Source organism: Neodiprion virginianus, chromosome 5 (assembly GCF_021901495.1).
Source record: "Neodiprion virginianus isolate iyNeoVirg1 chromosome 5, iyNeoVirg1.1, whole genome shotgun sequence".
NCBI classification, from domain to species: Eukaryota; Metazoa; Arthropoda; class Insecta; order Hymenoptera; family Diprionidae; genus Neodiprion; species Neodiprion virginianus.
In genome coordinates, this window is record NC_060881.1 from 35,178,812 (window position 1) to 35,199,784 (window position 20,973).

At 42.2% G+C, this 20,973-nt stretch overlaps 1 protein-coding gene across 11 annotated transcripts in view; it reads left to right on the forward strand.

The window, feature by feature from the left end:
- Positions 1-20,804, forward strand: part of LOC124306267 (filamin-A) — a 32,953-nt gene extending 12,149 nt beyond the window's left edge. For 3 of the 11 annotated variants that reach the window (XM_046766766.1, XM_046766764.1, XM_046766765.1), the window contains 14 exons: positions 39-254; positions 356-743; positions 1,303-1,869; positions 2,677-3,632; positions 3,716-4,014; positions 7,683-7,821; positions 11,070-11,289; positions 15,583-15,723; positions 15,810-16,112; positions 16,339-17,394; positions 18,257-18,450; positions 19,022-19,463; positions 19,698-19,901; positions 20,008-20,804. In XM_046766766.1, coding sequence (XP_046622722.1) covers positions 39-254; positions 356-743; positions 1,303-1,869; positions 2,677-3,632; positions 3,716-4,014; positions 7,683-7,821; positions 11,070-11,289; positions 15,583-15,723; positions 15,810-16,112; positions 16,339-17,394; positions 18,257-18,450; positions 19,022-19,463; positions 19,698-19,901; positions 20,008-20,192 — 5,310 coding nt within the window. In that variant the 3' untranslated portion in view covers positions 20,193-20,804. Of the gene's footprint in view, positions 1-38; positions 255-355; positions 744-1,302; positions 1,870-2,676; positions 3,633-3,715; positions 4,015-7,682; positions 7,822-8,491; positions 8,641-11,069; positions 11,290-13,865; positions 14,011-14,899; positions 15,200-15,582; positions 15,724-15,809; positions 16,113-16,338; positions 17,395-18,256; positions 18,451-19,021; positions 19,464-19,697; positions 19,902-20,007 lie in introns of those variants that run through there. The other 8 variants (XM_046766767.1, XM_046766768.1, XM_046766774.1 and 5 more) reach the window with 7 other exon arrangements.
- The last annotated feature ends 169 nt before the right edge of the window (positions 20,805-20,973 follow it).

A 20,973-nucleotide genomic window follows, 5' to 3' on the forward strand; every position in this document is an offset into this window, starting at 1 on the left:
AAACAACTTACAATCTGCACCTGTTAACGATGATTTAGGTCGAGGTGCACGGTCCGGGAGTCCACCCTGATGGCGTAGACCGCGATAAGCCGACCCACTTCACGGTGGATTGCAAAAAGGCTGGAAAAGCACCGCTAGAAGTAGCAATTCAGGATGCTCTCGGACGACAAGTTCCGGTTCGTTTAGACGACAAGCGGGACGGAACAATCCAGGCTCATTACACACCCACCTCAGGTTCACAGCACAATATTCAGGTGGGTTTGACAAAATATACGTCTTAACCTGATGATCTTAGGAAATGTCAAATTTCCGGAACTTACATTTTTCGAATATCAACGAGCTTCCACCTCTTCAGGTCAATTACGGTGGAGTTGGGACCAAGAAGTCACCTTATAGAGTCAGCGTTGCTGCTCCGCTGAATCCAGCGATGGTCCAAGCCTTTGGTCCAGGTCTTGATAAAGGCATAAAGTCGAATACCCCGACACACTTCAACGTAGACTGCAGAGAAGCTGGTCCAGGTGAGCTTGACGTCACAATGGCGACTCCTGAAGGTCGTGACTTGCCAATCACTTTGACTGACAACGAGGATGGCACTTACACCGTTGATTACGTCGCCCCGCAACCCGGAAACTATACAGTCAATCTTAACTACGGAGGCTTGAAAGTTCCAAAATCACCGATCAAGGTCAACGTACAACCTCATGTAGATGTTTCCAAGATCAAGGTCGACGGATTAGAGCCCAGTGAGTATACTGCAGTAATTTCAATCTTTTCTATTCAGCGAAGAGTAGATGACTCTAATAGCATAACCTCATGAAAATAACAACTTGAATACTTTTCAAAGCCAAAGAACGTATACTGATTAAATTAGATAGTTTCCGCTTCTGCAAATTCAAAGGATCCGGGCATCTTGGTCACTAGGATTATCAGTACATTTTAGAGTGGACTAGTGTATTTCAACTCCGAACGTGGTCGTAATACTTTTAGCACTGACTATAGTCGACAGAAAAAATGAGTCCGCGAAAATTGGTAAAATTTGGCGTAAGTGAACTAGGAATTTGTGAGGAAATCGAGATTTATTTCGGGAGATACTCCGAGGCCAAACGAGGGATGCTTATAAATCACGATTTCGCAATGGTGAGATATATCTCGAGGATTATACGACTCACCAATTAGCGCAGAATATCAAGTAGACACCGTGCTACATGGCGTACAAGTGTAATCACAGTACCTATAGTTTACTCTGATATGTTGTCGAAGAAAACCAATCTAAATGATGTTGCATATGCCAACCACCCGTAGCCGCACCGGTGAACAGTCTTCAACAGTTTCGTGTAATAACCCAAGACGCTGGGAAGGCTGATGTTCAAGTAGCGATCACAACGCCATCAGGAAACCGTGTAAAGGCTCACATCATACCAACTCACGAGGGTTTCTTAGTAAACTTCACGCCAACTGAGCTTGGGGAATATCTGCTTGGTATTAGTTTCGGCGGGGAGCCAATATCTCCTCAACCATGTCGCCTGACGTGCGTTCACGGGAGCGATCCATCTAAGGTCAGAGCGAAAGGCCCAGGGCTGTCGCATGGCGTGGTTAACAAACCCGCAGAGTTTGTGATTGATACTAGGGGTGCTGGGCAAGGTGGCCTAGGCGTTACAGTCGAAGGGCCCTGCGAAGCTGCCATCAATTGTCGCGACAATGGCGATGGCACTTGTTCCGTAGCCTACCTTCCCACAGAGCTTGGAGACTACGGTATCAACATCACTTTCAATGACCAGCATATACCGGGCTCACCATTCCAGGCGTTAGTCGTACAAGAAGCTGACCTTTCCAAGATCAAGGTGTCTGGCAACGGCATTCAACCTCACGGTTAGGAGTCGCGTGATCACTAGCTTGCTCTTTTAATATGACGCATGACTCATCTGCTGTTTGGATTGTACAGATGATCTTTGTATTACTATCATTTTTCAACGTACCTACTATGTATTTTCTTTTACTTTTGTTTCACTTTTCTGTTTTCAATTGATTAATCATTCATGACTGTTTCAGTGTATTTGAAAGTATTTTGATCAGAGGGATGATGGAACCAATTATTTTAGGATTTTTATTGATGCTGTCTACTAACACGTTCAATTTTTTGCACTAAGAACTTGCATCCACATAGACATGTACATATATGTATATAGAATCTGCAAATTCAGCAGCTAATTACTACGCTCATTTGCGTTTTGGCACTCCCACATATATGTTCGAATCACAAATCCCGTATGTTGTGCGCGATCGGAGAACTGTGATTAAGTGTGTAAGTTAAAAAGTACACCAACAAATGTTATCATCGCTGCCTCATTGTCATGGCACTTACAATTTAATGACTTCCTCTGTAACGTTGGCATAAACCAAGTTGCGGTTAGACGTTAATAGAGTGCAATGGCCTTCACATTGAGTAAGGACAGGTATGGCGTTTCAAATGAAACAATAGACTGTGTGATTATTCATGAATAATGTAGTTTGATTCGATGGCGCCAGCGGAACGAGAATGGTGGTACTACCACAACAATAGTGTGCTTCACTGATACTTAAGTATTTTCGTTGATTGATTAATTCATTTGAGCATCTATGTGAATCTAAATTGCAACCTTCGGCTATTTTCAATCGAAGAAATTTGTCTCTTTTAAGGTCTCTACGTCGACAGCGCCACCGACTTCATTGTTGATACACGAGCGATAGCAAAGACCAAGGGTGACGATGGTAAGGTCTCGTGCACCATCACAAATCCCAGCGGTGGAAAGACTGAGAAAGTGATAACGCCGCAAGCGGATGGAACCCTGCGAGTTAGTTATACGCCGTTCGAAGAAGGTCAGCACACGATTGATATCCTCTACGACAACATGCCGATTCCCGGCTCGCCGTTTTCAGTGAACGTGAAGCGCGGGTGCGATCCCAGTAAATGCAGAGCCTACGGTCCCGGCCTGGAAAAGGGTTTCGTTGCCAAACCCAACCAGTTCACTGTAGAAACTAAAGGGGCGGGAACTGGAGGACTTGGGCTAGCAATTGAAGGAACAAGCGAGGCCAGGATGACATGCAAGGACAATTATAACGGGTCATGCAGCGTTGAGTACGTGCCAACGGAACCAGGCGACTACGATATCGCAATAAAGTTTGCAGATCAGCACATTCCGGGCTCTCCGTTCAAGGTTCAGGTTGAAAAGACATTAGACCCCAAGGAAGTCACTGCCTTCGGCCCTGGTTTGGACCCTGAGAAGGTTCGTGAAGGCATTCCGGCTAAATTCATGGTCGATACTTCCAAGGCCGGCATAGCACCGCTGGACGTGAAGTTGAAAACGGACAAGGGAACGATACAGAAACCGGAAATCAAAGACGTTGGAGAGGGAGTCTATGAGGTTACTTACCAGCCTCCACCGGTTGGCAGCAATGTTCAAGTTGGAGTCACTTATGGCGGGCAAGATATCGCCGGGAGCCCCTTCAAAGTGAAGGTCAATCCATTGGTTGAACCGAGCAAGGTCGTTCTATCCGGACCCGGAGTAGCGCCGAAGTTGTTGGCATCATTCCCCACCGAGTTTTTCGTCGACACCCTGAACGCTGGCTACGGTGACCTGGAAATTCAAGTATTGGTAAGCTTCTCCCACGCGATGAATCATTAGGTACTATTTACAGGTATCCTCTTGTGATGTTGACGAGTACATTACTTCTTCAGGGGCCCGATCAAAGACCACGAAAGGTCGAGATTCAGGATATCGGTAATGGCAAGTACAGGGCTTCCTATCTTCCCGACGACTGTGGCGCCTACAAGGTGAACGTTAAGTACGGCGGTAAGGAGGTGCCGGGCTCACCGGTAACCGTTCAAAGTCAGTCAACCGGTTCCGCAAACCAGTGTAAGATCAAAGAAGGCATTCAACGTACATTGGCTCAGGGAGAAGAGTATTGCATCACCGTCGACACCGAGAATGCTGGTCGTGGAGCAGTCACTTGCCGAATTCGTTCAACATCTGGAAGGTAGATTTAGTTGTGATAAATCACATCGATCTTTTCATCTTGGGGTCAATCAGCTGGTCTCTTGCATGTCGTATGGTTCGTACTGTAGAAAAATGTGCTCACCCTATTCATCCGCGTAATGGGTACTGCGTGGTTTCGTGAGAGGTGGGCTTAAGCATGCCTCTATCAATTATAATTAATTGCAAACGTAACAAGTAGTAGGTGCCAACATAAAATTGCGCAACTACTTCGGTGTAAGGTAGAGTTATGTTAAATGGTTGACAATTTTGGCACGGACAAGTGTCACCGTGTGGTATACAGAATCAAGTTACATGATGTAGGCAACTATGTGACGGCTAAATGCAGTGAGAGATTGAACTTGCAGACTATCGAGTTCGGAATTCTTTTTGGATATTTAAAATTTTTCATCCTCCCAACATTGTGTATTCGATTATGGCATTGACGAATGGGAGAAGTACTTATCTAGTATGTTTTTCGCTTATTAGAAAATATTGTCACACTTCAGAAGTAAAACACGTGCTGGTGTATTTCACGTTCACGTCAAGCCCAGTGGCCAGTTTATCGCGAATTCCTGCTCGACAGTGATCCCAATTTACGGATATTAGCCACGTCTGGGACTCAGAGTCACGAATTATTATAAGCTTTGATACGCGATGTGCGGTACATAAAAATCTGTATATTTATAAACTTCCCGGGTGACCCTAATATCGCGTGTATTTTTAATCCCCTAATTCGTTAAAACTTTCGTCCGATGAAATAATCTATTTTTAGGAACTACCGAATGTCTCACGATTCCGAGAAAAAAATGTCATCAGCCTTAGTTAGACAAAACAGACTGCCAGTGTTATATCAGTTAATTAATATCAATATTTCTCGAATAGTCGCCATGCTTCGCAGCCGAGATTGCTTTTTCAGAATGAGTCATTGACACCTGAACTTATCATCCCGAAGATTCCGAGAGAATTCTGAAGTCATAATACCACACTTGTTTGTTAAAAATAATTTTCATTCGAAAAAATACCTACACATTCCAGCGATGACATAACACTCGATGACTTCTTGATGGATTTATGCCTTAGACAGGTTCACTTTTTGGCACGGTGTCAACATAAATTTAAATTATATTGAATTTTTTGAAAACTAAATGGTCTATGTAATTCATTACTTCTAGGTACATATCGACCATTAGCCCAACATAACGTAAATTGCAAGATCTTAGAATATGCGGGTTATTGTAACGCAAATACTTATTTTATTGATATAATTTTGACAGTAATCAATATTTTTGCTATCTATGTGACTACAAATAATCACGAAGAGAACGGAAATTTTGTTCACCTCATACAGACAGTCTCTTATAGAATAGTGCTCACCTTGTTACGTTTGAATGAGCCGTGGCTTTTCCACTGATTAGTGGTCTACGTTTATTCACAACGGTTTCCCAAACTGGAGGAGAATATTTAATACCAGCATTAAAGTTAAGAGTTGAAGTTAAAAAAAGGCAGTCAACAGGAAATGAATTGAGGATTATTTTTTGTTTAAATTGTAGACGGAATTTGGCCAAATGCCAGTTTCAATTACATTTTTCTTTTTAAGCAACTGCATCAACATGAACGAATAGCACTAACAATGTTGTAATAGTACGGATAGATCCAGAGACTTTGTTTTTTACTTACACCGGAATTTGCGGTGTGGATATACAGTATTCCGAATAGGTCCTAGGAAAGCTTCCATCAGACAGGAAAAATACTCGAATCGAAATGTTATTAAAAGCATTGGAATTGTTGTGCGAGACAAAAACATCGATGAGAGTAAAAAGAATCGTTGAAAATTTCACCTGAGTATATCAAGATGGGAATTTGTCACTTTGGGGAGTCATAGATGTTTAAAAATGTATTACCACGCGCATAATATTTATTTTTGATCACCATTTAAGAATATGTATCGTGCGAGTTGCCACTGACAAAACTGTTTGAAAGGTAGAAAATAATATTTCAAACGCCAAGAGATCTACTAATAATTCAGCATCTTTTTTCCAATGTTCACATAAATCACGGAAAGAAATCTAAACCAACATACCAAACGTAAATCATGCGTAGGTATACCAAGAAATCGAGGCATGATAACATTTTACGAAGACCACTAATCCCTCTACTGTAATTGCTTCACAATTTTTTCTCCAAATTGAAATCCAAATGGAAATTTTGCTCCGAACTTCATTAAATTATTTTTGGTGTTATTATTTGTACTGTACCTATTCAGTATCCGTTTCCTTACAGGATACATCCCCACGTGTCACGAAATTTAACAGTTCGACGTCAGGTTTGATTTATGAATCTGCATTTTGGCAAGACAACTGATTAGCTGCTTCATAATAGTTGGATGCAATTAGAATGGAGCTTGCTTGATTCGTGGAAAGCAATTGTCTATACATGAAAAGTGGAATATGAAAGACGACACGACAATTATAGAGCTTGTTAGGAACGGAGCTTCGTGAGCGGTGAAAAAGCATATGTACAAGATTGCCGAGAGTAACACCGTGAGCTAGAACACTTGTAAATCAATTTGTCAGCTTGGATCATGAATTGTTGATCTTTGTGTTACTAGTGACATTAAACCTCTGTCGACGTATTGTAACTAATCACAATTGGCTATCGCACGTATAAAATGTCCATCATCAATAGTAAATCGGAATTCACACACCTGTGAACGAACAGTATGTGTCATCTTGCTGATTTGGATTCTGCTCTTTTGTGAGAATGCCAAATGCTTCGTTCCAAAATTGATGAGACTGTTCAAACGAAGATTCTAATTGCACTTTTACTATACAGCATGTTGTTTCATTATGTAAATTAGATTCAACTACAAAGGAACAAAGCTGTGCTTCTTGGCACGATCTTCGAAATTAAATGGAGCGCTGTTAGCAAGGATGCGTAACAAGAATCGGTTGTCTAGCTCCAAGGTATTCGACGAGGATGAAATCCTCGAGTTTTGTATGCGAATAAGTTTTATTCGTATTCTGCTCTCACACGGAAGGTATCCAAGGTCGATCTTTCCGATTTAATTTCTTTTGCAATATATTATAGCAGGCTAAAAACTAAGCGACAAGTATTTTTTTTTAATTGCCATTAAACACTTTAAGGGGGCGAGACCACTCTCCAAAGTAAGGCATCTATAGTAAGTTTTTTTTTTTTCTTTAATTGATTAAATTACATTTTTCAATTCTCGTTATGAGAAAATTTTTCCATTTTAATTGATTCAAAAATATTATCTTCTTGTGGGTGAAACTGCCAAATCGCCGCTTGAGATGCCTTACTTTGAAAGGTGGTTCCATCCCCTCAAAGTGTTTAGTGGCAGATAAAAAAAAATATGTGTCGCTTAGTTTTTAGCCTGCTATAACATATTACAAAAGAAATGAAATCGGAGAGATCGACTTGGGATACCTTCCTTGTCAGTCCTCCAGTTTATATAGCATTGCTTGGGATGGTATTTTAGTCATTGGACAAAGTTTAAGTTTGTTAAGATGTTTTACTTTCGAGTCGACGATGCGTAAAATGCTGGTCGGTTAGGTCTTGAATCAAAATTTTAGGCTCCTGAGGTGTGGGTTAAATTTTAATGACAGTCAACCTTGAGGCCATTTTTAACGTTCGAATTTGCGTCTTTTGCAGTGAGGCTGTCGATATTGATATTGAGGACAATGGTGACGGGACTGTCAACGTTTACTACAAAGTTGCCGATGCTGGTGAATACACTCTGAGCATCAAATTCGGCGGTCAACCAGTTCCGGAAGGATTTTACACTTTCGTGGTAAGTTTCTCAATCTCGAACCGCGTATCGTGCGCCGGCAAGTTTATAATTTAAGAGATCGAAGATATTTCGTGCGTATACATATAATATAATTGATCAACTTATTTTCGGGATATCCTAGAAGGGTTACCAATACACTGTTGAACTTTTTCACGAGTAATAAATAAACTTCCCGGCTATGCGGTCAAGTTTACTTTCTGGTTCGAACACATTTAGAGCTGAGAAACGAAATAACGATAAGATGGAAAATATTCGGTTGTACAAACAAACAACTCCGGCATATAGCCGAGAAGGGTGATTCGCAGTTCACCCACGATTTAAACGAGCATAATGCTTATAACGCAAAAGCTTGCATTGTTCGATCGTTTCCATCGCAACAGCACGTAACTAGATCCTAAGAATAACGTCGAAAATTCTCGTCGAATCCATCATCGCCGCTGGAATTCAACTGCGTAGTCTTGATCTGTCGCTGCATTTTCCGTAGATATAATTTCGATTTTTGACAAACGACTATGGCTTAAGACCCCCGACGTTTAGAGTGGGTATAAAACATGGATGCCTGTGTTCCCCGTAGCAGTGGTGTGGTTTTCAGAGTTTACTGGTGGGAGTAAAACTGATCTAACTATAGAGCCTAACACGTACGTACAGGATATTGTCGCAGACTGTTCAGTAACACAGTTCTCTTCGAAGGCTCTACCCGATCGCATCAGTTTATTCGGAATCTCCATCTTGTTCGTGGCCTGCATCCCTGTCAACGTAGGTTCGTCTACTCAAGGCTGACGGTGGTTGTCGCGATTCGAACCGAGGATCATATGCCAAGTAACAATCTTATAAGAGTCATAACTTCCCCCCCTCCTCCACACCCCCAATCCGCCACTCCGCTAAACCAATGCCTATCATCTCTCTAGTTGACGTGAAAATCGATGCTTGTCACCTGCTGTCTACCTCATTAATCGAGGAAATATTTTTCAACAATTATATGTTAGGGTGCGACAACTGCTGAATAACGTTCTTCAAGAATATGATCATTAGTATTACAATTTTCCCTATCGTCATATCACCTTCATCGGGCAAATTTTATCCCCCCGTCTTCCAATACCGTTTCGTTCCATTTTTGAACAATACGATGGTTGCGTTCAGGCATCGTTGTGGTGAGCCAGTCGAAGCTGGGATCCAAATTCACTTACCGATTTCACCTAACCTTTGCTGTCTAATGATCAATTCCGTAGAATCCAAATCATTGTTTATCAGATTGATGCTTTCGAAAACATTTACACTTGTCATTATCAAATAACACCGTGTGATTGCTATACTAGCGCTTATTCAGAAATTTATTTACTATGGTTATTTTTTCCTGTGAAACTGCAAATCGGAATTATTTGGAAATTCGAGACTTTTCGTTTTACCTGGTTTTTGCTCGTCGTTCGAATTTATGCAATTTTCCTCTGATTTTATTTCTCGTAGAGTTGGTCATCCATTATGAAACTAGAATAAGCAACATTGTTATGGATAGTTGACATCCAGTATACCGTAACAGGGAAGTAGTCCATGTCTTGGTTTCCGTCCAATTTAATACTCCTTCCATAAATAACCATAGTTAGTCAAAAAAAAATTTCTTTCCACTATATTTACTCGTTTGCGAAACTGTGTGTTTGATCATTAATTCAACCAGTCCTGATGATAGTGATCATGAGCAAATGAGGGTTGAAACATTGTTTGAGAAAAAAGTTAGGATGTTGGCCATTTCTGATTGCCATAGCCGTTACTTTGAGTAGAATAGAGACCATTCATAGAACCAAGAAGTGGAGGAGAAAATATACAATTTCAAAGTTATAAGCAATATGAAACGAGAAACTGGGGTCTCTTCTGGCCTATTTTGAGTGCGTCTCGCAGGCTTTCCCAAATTTATAAGCCCACACCGGTTATGGCGGGGGTGGAAGGAAGGGAGACGATGACTGAGAGTGAAACCCGGCTGAATTAATGCCCGGCGTTAAATTAAACATCGCGGGCCACCTTGAGGTGCTGGTCCCGTTGGTATTGCGACATCACGGCGAGCCTGTACTGATTTTTAACTTTTCTCCTCATTTTTTGGCACTCCTTGATATTTCACACCTACCTTAATGCATTCTTTCACGTTCTCGTCATACTGTGTTTTATGCATGAAATTTACCCCGCACGGATGATTGACGGCCGGATGATACTTCTATTTTTCCCAAACATCGTGCATCCAATGGTGGTATATTTTTGCGTTTTATATTTTTTTACCCGAGGATAACATGTTTCGCCAAAGAAAGATTTTCGGAAAAGTTGGGCGATATTTCTAGGAAGGAAAGGAGATGTTTGTTAAACAAATGAATTCTCAAATGGCAGGTAAAGATTGGAGCGAGTAACAAGCTTGAAAGTTATTCGTTAGCTATCCACAATTTTGAATTGGTTGCGAAGGTGGATGAGATATGATGCAACAGCTGCTGGCCAACTGTCGTTCCGTTCCTAGATCGTTGAAGCAAATGTTAAAACATCGAAAATAGCAACTAGGAGACTTGAATACCAACAATTTCAATCTGATCAACATCATTATATACATAAATTATATCTATATATACATATATATGCGGTTTCGACGAGAAAACTAGAATCGAGTCTGCGCAAAGTTCTTTACCTTTACCCTTTGGATGAAACATTAAAGTTGTTACATTGTACGGGCATCGTCAGCTGGCGGAAATAATCATTCCTGCAGAGAGTTGTTTGTTCTTCCTCAGTGCAATATTACTGATTTTCAATATCCGTTTGATTTCTTTTTTTTTTTATGAGAAACTTGTTCAATATTTTTTTTCAATCACCAGCTGCCGAACGATAAACGCAATTGATCTCGGCATCCGATTTTGTCTGATTACATCAGCCGACGTTATTTAAGACTTAACATAATAAGCATCAAATACCACCTGCGTTATACTCGCAGATTGTTTATTGGGTTAACACGGAACATGTATAATGGAACTGCTCTCAGTGGCGCGAAAGAGTATTTTTTAACTGGCAGAGTGATCGTCAAGTAAAGCTTATAAACATATTCTCTAAGATAAAGTTGGATTGGGTGATTAAAGACGCGGTCAAAGTAAATGAGAAGTAAATGAAATAAGAGACGACTTTAAAACTTTCATTAAATGTTCCGACTGTTGTATTGTTGTACTGACCTCAAGTGTAACAACGACGGAGTATCGAGACTGATGGAGTGTTTCACCTTGTTCTAGGCATCGGAGCAATACCAGGAGCATAGCAGCAGCCAGAAAAGTCACAGGAGAAAACACTCGCAGCAGCACGTTGTTGAGCAAAGAAGCACGAGTAGTTTACAAGAGAGTTCTTCTGTAACGACAAAACGCAGCAGTACCCAAAAGGATTCGTCAAAGCATAAATTCCGTGACGTTGAACTCAATCACATACCTCTTCCTTCAACCGGCGGCGTAGTAACCTGTAAGTATACCCGCCACACATGTGACAAAAAACTGGGTGGGGGGGTTTATATGATGCACTTCCGTGTTATTTTTATTCATTCTTCGAGCGATGTTTTTACGTCCTATTGGAAATGCGTAAAAATATTTTGGCACCGACTGCATCTCCATGTGTTTTTCTCTTTGTGGCTCTCGGCATTACTCCTTGCCGAAGGGATAGTATGACGCGGCTCGAAGTCATGGGTACAAAAATAAATAATAAATTGAACGTGTTCTGATGGTCAAGTAATGTGAATATTGCATGAAACGAAGTGCGTGATAATAGCTCCTTCCGTTGTGGCGAAATTTATTTCAAGAGTTTGGAGTTCGACTTGCTCGGTTTGCGAAAAGGAATTTTGTTGTTTATTTTTAACCTTTATACATGTACTACGCGTCCACGGATGCATGAGCTGTACACAAGCTGGTACTAGGGCAAACGATTATTCGGCGAGTTCGGAATCGCCATTAAAATTTCTATTTACACATCTGTGCGGAACGAGTGATTATATATAAACACGAATTGAAAATAACTTGAGTCTATCGCGGGTGTTTCGGCGAGTATAATATAGTGATGTTACATCCGGACAGCGTTAGATGATCTGCGATCTTTGCTCACTAAATATCACCAATTAAATCTATATTGAAGTCTCTGATTTGTAAACACTCTTCCGATCGAATTGATTCTTCAGACCAATTTGAAACGTGGACAATCGCCAAGAATACGGTGATAGATAATACACGAGTGGCCCGTTCCGTGCGTGGGATCAACAAATGAAAGTTATGAGTCAATATGAATACCTAGAATTCTAAGGATCGGAAAGCTGAGGAACTATCAGAACCCAAGCTCGACGATGGACTCGAGTCTCGGATGGAGGTATTTTGAGACGAAATGTGGCGTCGTAAGGATCATTCGTTGGATGTATAAGAGAGACTGAAGTGAAAAGAAAAGACGATGTACCGCCGGATCCATGGACTGGTTAATGGTCTATGCATGTTTGAAACTGTAAGCTGATGGACAGGACAGGTCTGGGCTGGTGTGAAATCGTCCTTGCCAAAAATATGACCTACCCACTGGTGGTGATATTAATATTGGGTGATTAAGTACTGGCGGATGCGTTTGCTACCTCAGCCAAGCTCGCACGCTCATTGGGGACGAAGAGACTGTCAGAGGAAAAGATCAAACTCCTCATCTCTTGGTCTGTCATCCACCTTTTCCTCGCAGCTTCAACGTCATCGTATAAATATCCCGGAAATAATCCACGGTAATACCCAAATGAAAAGCTGTTTCGATTGGGAGTGACTTCTATCATCAGTTTCACGAAAGGTGAACATCATTCGAGGAATTACTCCATCTCGCCAGGGTCTGCAGGGGGTGTACAAGATTTCATACAGCAACCCAATTCCATTTAATGCGGTTCAGCTTAATTCAGAATACTTGAGAGTTGCGAAACGATCACGCCGTGATTTCATGATGATATTAATCTGGAGTCGGAAATTGCAACTAGCGTTAGATTCGGTAGCTGTCGCTACTACACGAGTGAACACGATGTCTTGTCATTTTTTTTCTGACCTGAGCTTCACTCACGGAATAGAGGCAATCGTTGAATCCGTGTTGCTGATCTTGAGTGTAACTCTGTAACTTCCGGTTGGGGTTGGAACGTTGCAGGCCCTCGACGATCAAGTGACCGACCCACCAAGAGCGTCTGCCAAATTTTGCTATCTTAAGAATATCAGCCCAGATATTTCAAGGGAGGCTAAACAAAGTTTGAAGACGAATCTTAAGGAAATTTAGTCAAGAAATATTGGAATCGGTCTATTTCCAAATGTCTCGTGACGTAATTTAGTAATAAACTTACTATTTATGCAATTCTAAATTTTGTACATAAATATCTAATAAACATATATATATGCATAGGCGTGGGATTTTTTGTGACATAAGTTTTCTCAACTGTCCGGCTGAAGATGTGAAATTTTTTCTTTTTATTAAATGCCGAACGGATCGTGCCTTCTATTTTAATCACGTTGGGGTTGTATTAGATTTTTTTGATGTCATAAAGCCTGTTGGTCATAAAGTTTGAAGAAAAGTTCCTTTGAAATTTTTCCAATCCTCTTAATCTCTGTCCAAAAATACTTTTCCAATGTTGAGGCTTTCTTAATCGACGGGTAAAGGGGTAACCGTGCTAAAATTGACGCAGCATGCAGATCGAAACGAACAAAGCAGGTATAATAATAACTAATAATGAGTCATGGATTCTGCATTCTGTTATTGATAAAGGATCGGTGCTTTCCACTGTGAAAAATACAAAATTAGATACTCTCTTGACGACATTTGTGCCAAAAACATATTTTTACGTACGGGTCTCGTCTACGCCAGAGCGTGTCGTTGAATTCCAAGCCGAGCTACGACCAGGTACGCGGGGACCCCGGGAATTCACCCTACCATTTCCGCAGCAATTTGCGTCACAGCAGTTTGATTTTTCAGCGTAAATTAACGTACATCAGACGGTCCACGTTTAATATATCAAACCCCATTGGTCTCTGGAGAAGCCTCAGAGTTGGCCTCTCGGGGAGTCAGGCTCGCCATTTCGATAGTCACCGGGCTCCACGTCTGTCTTTACCTCAGTCGTGTCGGAGATGCGCCTCTGAGAGTTGCCGCTGGAGAAGACGGAGTCAGTCTTTTACAACACCGCACAGTTTGTGACCGGCTCGTGTTTCTTTTGTTTGCTTATTTCTTTGTTTTTTGTTTTCTTCGTTAAATTTACTTTCACAAATTCGTTCGAATAATTACCTATTTATCATTCAGAAATTAATCGGATACGGTGGATTTTCGCTCGGATTGAATTTATCACTGGAAACATTATTTTTTCGAACAAAATCGCAGTTCTTCTTTACGGTATTGTTTACTTGTGTCAAGTATTAATAAACACGATTTCCATTGGACGTGCGTTTCTAATATGATTGTTAAATGCAGTGCAGGCTTATAGAATCGCTTTCGAGTATCATTTCACCGCGATTTTGAAACGTTTTTCACTTTTGCGTAGGCTCTATCCATTTTTAATTAATCTCAACTGATTTACGGGGTACTAATGACAGATTGACGACGGTTCATGATTCTATACGTCAATATTTTTATTCACGTATATTATATTGCACCATCAATTCATGCTTGATATTAGCCCGATGAAATAGTTTTTGCACTATTCTAGAGCACTGTTTCGGTAATTAAAACTCAAGATTAGCTAAAGTTAGGTCTCTGACGGCAGTAAACAATACCTCAGTCCCGGTTCATAAATTATATCGAAGTTAACGTAACCGCAAAGAATTCAGAAAAGCTTGCTTACACTATTTCCCGCGAGGTGTAAAAATTTAAAGTAAGCACGACGAATTGAGACTGGAAAAAAACTTTCTTGAATCGAACTTCCTGTCACGTTCCGTTCATAGATGTTGTTTCGGGATTTTGACACCTTGATCTAAATTCGAAAACGAATGTGACGTAAGCGTAATCAGTTCAAGTTGGACAAAATGTAAAAGTGGATTGATTTTTCCCAGTCTCAGTTTGTTGCTAATAACGGTTTGATGATCCGTTCTTTTAGAACTCCATATATCGGTTTTGTTGGTGCAAGTGGTGTGGACGAAACGATAACGAAAGTTTGTCAAAAGTTTGGAAATGTTTTGGGAACAACCCGAAGAAGTGGTCACTACATGGCAAGAGTTGTCGACTTATTACTGCGCTTGGCTGAAAACTGTGACTTATAGCGAGTTTGATCGGGCGGAGAAGCCGATTTGTTACGCTCAAATATCAATCAAAGACGAATCAGAAGAAGCGCAGGGGCCCGGACTGGACTTTCTTCCTCTGATATTTCAGAGTATATTTCACGTCGAAACGAAAAAAGGTTCATTCGGCTGATTAATTGGCCCAGGATTTTTCAGTCCTGCTATTTATTTATCACCACTCTCAATGATTCTAAGAGGAATGCACAATTTATCACAACGATATCCACACATACAAATTTAACTCACTGTATACGGAAATACATGTTGCTACGTTCAAGTCACGTCCGTTGTGCTTACACTTCTCAGCCTCCGTAATCATGGTAGAAACCGACGCAGAGAGCGTGAATCGAGTTATACCCTGCAGTTGGCTATATGATTTACGGCATGTTCACCGTGATAAACAAATACCTACCTAACTCTAAACTTAAAACTCTGCAACAAATTTCCCAAGAACTTGAGTATCCACACCTGACGGTATGTAAAACCCGTGTTATATTTTCAGCCGAAGTCAAAATGCCGAGTGGAAACGTGGATAAGCCCGAAGTCGAGGATAACAGAGACGGAACCGTTTCCGTCAAGTACGCGCCTCGGGAGGAAGGCCTGCACGAAGTGTACATCAAGTTTAACGGCGAACATGTCCAAGGTAAGCGAATCTGCCAAGTTGCACATCTCCTGAGGAAAGGATCAACTGACAGGATTTATCACGCAATGTTGACGTTTATCTTTCAGGCTCTCCCTTTAAATTCCACGTCGACTCTTTGTCAAGCGGATACGTGACCGCTTACGGCGCGGGTCTCAGCCACGGCGTGTGCGGTGAACCAGGAAACTTCACCATTTCTACAAAGGGTGCTGGTGCTGGAGGACTTTCTCTGGCAGTCGAAGGACCTAGCAAAGCTGAGATCTCCTGTCACGATAACAAGGATGGAACCGTGTCAGTCTCATATCTGCCAACTGCTCCTGGAGAATATAAGATTTCGGTCAAATTTGCGGACAAGCACATCAAAGGCAGTCCCTACGTTGCAAAGATCACAGGTAAAGCGAGTGAACAGAATAACTTGTACAGAGAAAACCAAAGCAAATTAAGACAGGAATAAATTTTGAAAAATTCTTCAAGATTGATGTAGCCCGTGAGTTGCTTTCCTGTTGAGTCGAATATCATGACGTTGCTGGTAACCGGGATAAGATTGCTGATGAAATGATTTGCGTGAAAGTATTCTGCCAGCGCTTCATAACAATAAGTGAAACTTCTGAATTGCAGGGGAAGGTCGAAAGAGAAACCAGATATCCGTCGGTTCTTCGAGCGAGGTGACACTGCCCGGCAAAGTTTCCGATGAGGATATCCGCGCCCTGAACGCTTCTATCACAGCACCAAGTGGGTTGGAGGAGCCAGCGTTCCTGAAGAAGTTGCCAAGTGGAAACATGTGCGTTTCCTTCACGCCGCGAGAGTCCGGTGCTCATACCGTAGCGGTTAAGAGAATGGGGAAACACATCCCCAATTCGCCGTTCAAAATTGACGTAAAAGACCGAGAAGTCGGAGATGCGAAGAAGGTTAAGATAAGCGGAAACGCATTGAAGGAAGGTCAAACTCACGTCGACAACACCTTCTCGATCGACACAAGGAACGCGGGTTTCGGAGGCCTCTCGCTGTCTATGGAAGGGCCTAGCAAGGCGGAAATTCAATGCAAGGATAACGACGACGGCACATTGAACATTTCGTATAAACCTACGGAACCAGGATACTACATAATGAACCTGAAGTTTGCCGATCACCACGTGGAAGGGTCTCCGTTCACGGTCAAGGTATCAGGGGAAGGAAGCAACCGTCAACGTGAGAAGATTCAGCGGCAGAGAGAAGCGGTGCCCATCACCGAGGTTGGAAGCCAGTGCAAGCTGACTTTCAAGATGCCCGGCATCACCTCCTTCGATCTTGCTGCAACTGTCACATCGCCGGGCGGAGTAACGGAGGATGCGGAGATAAAGGAAGTCGAGGACGGTCTTTACGCTGTTGCTTTCGTTCCGAAGGAACTCGGCGTTCACACTGTTTCTGTCAAGTACAAGGAGATGCATATTCCGGGCTCACCTTTCCAATTCACCGTTGGCCCGCTCAGGGATGGTGGTGCCCATCGGGTCCATGCCGGTGGTCCGGGTCTTGAGAGAGGTGAGCAGGGTCAACCATGCGAATTCAACATCTGGACACGGGAGGCGGGAGCAGGTACCTTGGCCGTGTCGGTTGAGGGTCCTAGCAAAGCGCAGATCGATTTCAAAGACCGAAAAGACGGAAGCTGCTACGTTAGCTACACAGCGTCGGAACCTGGTGAGTGGATTTCCGAAACGTTTGCACGTGCACACGTTACCTAACTGTTAGAGCGTGGTGAAGGCAATTGTGTAATCAGGTTTTGATAAAGGATGGCCGATCTACGGAATCGCCTAATGGGTGAATATGTGACGTGTGCGTGCGGGTACATGCGCACACGTCGATCGACGTCGTATAGGAATGATCCAACACAGATGCTCTAGTGTGTTCCAGAAATACCAGGGGCTATATTTGTTGAGGAGATTCATATTTTCGCAGAGTAGAGGTGCCTCTGGTCGTCGTGGAAGCGGATGACTCTTCGATAGGGCAGCAGTTATATTTGGGTTGAGTCTGTGAGAAGTGGGGTACATATAGGAGCGTGGGGGGTACGGTAGGGGGACCGATCTCGAATCCGTGGTCAGATTTTGTGTTAGAGGAGTGAGAGGAAGTAGTGGTGTGCGATCGAGCTTCGGTTGAACAGCTGCGTTTACATCATCACTCGTTGATCTCGGCTGTTTTTCGGTTTTTCTTTTTCTTCCCTGATTTTTTTTTATTTTCGGTTTTTAAAATTTTTTTTATTCACATTTCTCTGAATCTTTGTAACCCCACCCTGCCGCGCCCTTCGCCGCACGAATAACCCGTGCGGATTGAGTTTCTTCACAGACATCTTACGCTACCTTTAGTCCGAGGATGGGTACCTTCAAGGCGTCTAAGCAAATCGTGCTCTCGGGAAATGACACGATCCCCTTAGATAAGAATGATGGTCAGTCGTACGAAAACAGCTTTGTACTTTCCAAAACGGTCGAATCTCGATCATTTTCAAATTGACAAATGAAGACGAGCTGCTAAGTATGACAATGACTTAATGGATCTTCGTTTGTAGGCGAATATCGGGTTGGAATCAAGTTCAACGATCAACACATCCCTGACTCGCCCCACAAAGTATACATCTCCCCAGCGGTCGGCGACGCTCATAAACTAGAGGTGGCACAGTTTCCCGACAGTGGAGTGCAACCTGATAAACCAGCGACCTTCCTAGTTCGCAAAAATGATGCTAAGGGTGAATTGGACGCCAAGGTAAGCTAAATACTCAATGAATTATGAAAGATGAGTTGTCATTCAGCTGTTTGTAATTCCAATACAAAGACCGAATAGTTTTCTGTCAACATACAGACAGTTTTTCTCTACAGTACCCTCACTAATAAAAAAACAACCACAGGCATAATCGGTTTCGTTTTTTCTAATTCTTAATAAATTCACGTACAGAAATTTACTTGCGTAAACGCGAAGCCAGGAATAGCTTGTAGTTGTGAAATCACTGAAGCTACGTCACAGCGCGTAGGCAAAAGCTTAGAGCACCTACACATCTAGCAGAATACAGTTAGCGTGGAGTATATATCAACAGAAATAAAACTGTTTTTATACTGGTTTGCAAGAGTTTCCCGAATTTCCGAAATTGTACGAACAGTTGTACAATGAAGATCAATGAATGCGTCTTATCGGACGAAACATACCAACCTTAACTTGAGTAGGAAAATACGGGAAGGCCCAGAATAATACTTCAATAAAGATCTTTGTAATTCGAAGAGCACTTTGGAATGTTCCTCAAATGTTTTTCCCTCATTATCCATTTATTTTCTCTTTTTAGATCGTTTCCCCGAGCGGAATCGAAGACGACTGTTTCATCCAGTCGATCGATTCGGAAACTTACTCAGTGAGATTCATGGCACGGGAGAATGGAATACACAACATTCACCTCAAGTTCAACGGTGTTCACATACCCGGTAGCCCGTTCCGTATCAAGGTCGGCAAGGTAGACGCAGACCCTGCGGCACTTCACGCGTACGGAAATGGCTTGACGGAAATAAAGACTGGTCAGAAGACGGACTTTATTATTGACACTTGTAACGCTGGTGCCGGGGCACTTGCAGTATCGGTTGATGGGCCTAGCAGAGTCGCGATGGACTGCACAGAGGTTGAAGAAGGTTACAAGGTTAGATACACTCCGCTGGTACCGGGTGACTACTACATCAGCATCAAGTACAATGGTTACCACATCGTCGGATCGCCGTACAAGGTTCCATGCACTGGTAGGTATACTTTTGGTCAATTCCCAATTTATCGTTCGAGGGCAAAGCAGACGTTACCATGCGAGCATTACTGGCTAGATAACCGGTCGGTGGCTTTTCTGCCGGTGGTCAAGTAGATTCCGGTACACTGGCACAACTCCTTGTGTTTCTTACCGAAAACAAGGGTAGGGTGCCGAAATCCAGGGCGTATAAGTCCAGTCCCTTCGAATTAATTATCCATCAATGCCCTTATAGGTGCCGACCTGGCTGAAAGGGGGGCGCAAGAAACTAGCTCAGTCGTGGTTGAGACCGTACAAAAAATCTCCAAGTCAAAGAACGTTGGACCAGTTCTTCCGCTCTTCAAGTCCGATGCTTCGAAGGTGACCAGCAAGGGTATGGGTCTGAAGAAGGCCTACCTCGGCAAGCAGAATCAATTCACCGTTCACGCCGGTGATGCCGGTAAGAAATCTTTAGCCCATGTCAGCGGGAAGATGAAGAAAACTCGCGTAGATATGATTGTCGCTGAATCGATCGTGCTGACTAATTTTCATCTTCACCCTCACAGGCAACAACATCTTGTTCGTCGGGATTCACGGTCCCAAAGGACCCTGCGAAGAGGTTTACGTCAAGCATACCGGAAGACACAATTACAACGTAAGTTACCTTGTCCGTGAACGTGGTGACTACATCGTCCTCGTTAAGTGGGGCGACGATCATATACCTGGTTCACCCTACAAGGTTGAGGTGTAAAGTTAAACCCTACGCCGGTAATGCATCTTAAGTATATCATGAAATCAAGTCAATTTGTAAATACAACAGCAACTCCCTATGTATGTCTATACTCAGGCCTATGCTCACAGTGTCTCGGTGCTTGAGTCAAACGAAACTGCTCCAATATTTTTCAAATTTATTTCGTGGAGCATGTCGCAAGTGTTTTATATGTTTTTTCACAGCGTCTTTCAGAATTTCATCCTCAGTAATAATGCAAAAGTTGTGATATTCCATCGTTCAACCACCGAGCACATGACCATTGACCTAATTTTTAAAGTGTTCTACAAGGCGACCAAGTCGAAATTATTTACAAAGAGAAATATGACCGAATCATTCTGTTAGCATAGTTAACTCGCCTGATCGTTCACCATTCATCATCAAGCCACGGATCGTGCCTTAATTTGATTTTATTCTACTGTAGAGTAACCTGTTCGTCTATCATACCATATTATGCGAATCAAGTCGTATTTGCAATAAAATGCGTAATAACTATATGATATCAATTTACCACATACAGATATATGAGAATACATTACATACATATGAATTATATTATACAATAATATAGAAATAAACTAATATATTTATTAATCTACTTTTTCTTTATATCCGTCTACCCTCGTCAGTGTAAAGGTTACTCAACTCCAGATGTACACTATCGTGGTTATTTTACAGTGGTTATCGCAGTTCACGATGTGTAATCGAGGCTTCGTCGTATTTAAAATGTACATAGCGGCTTTCTGGACTGCCACCTAATTTT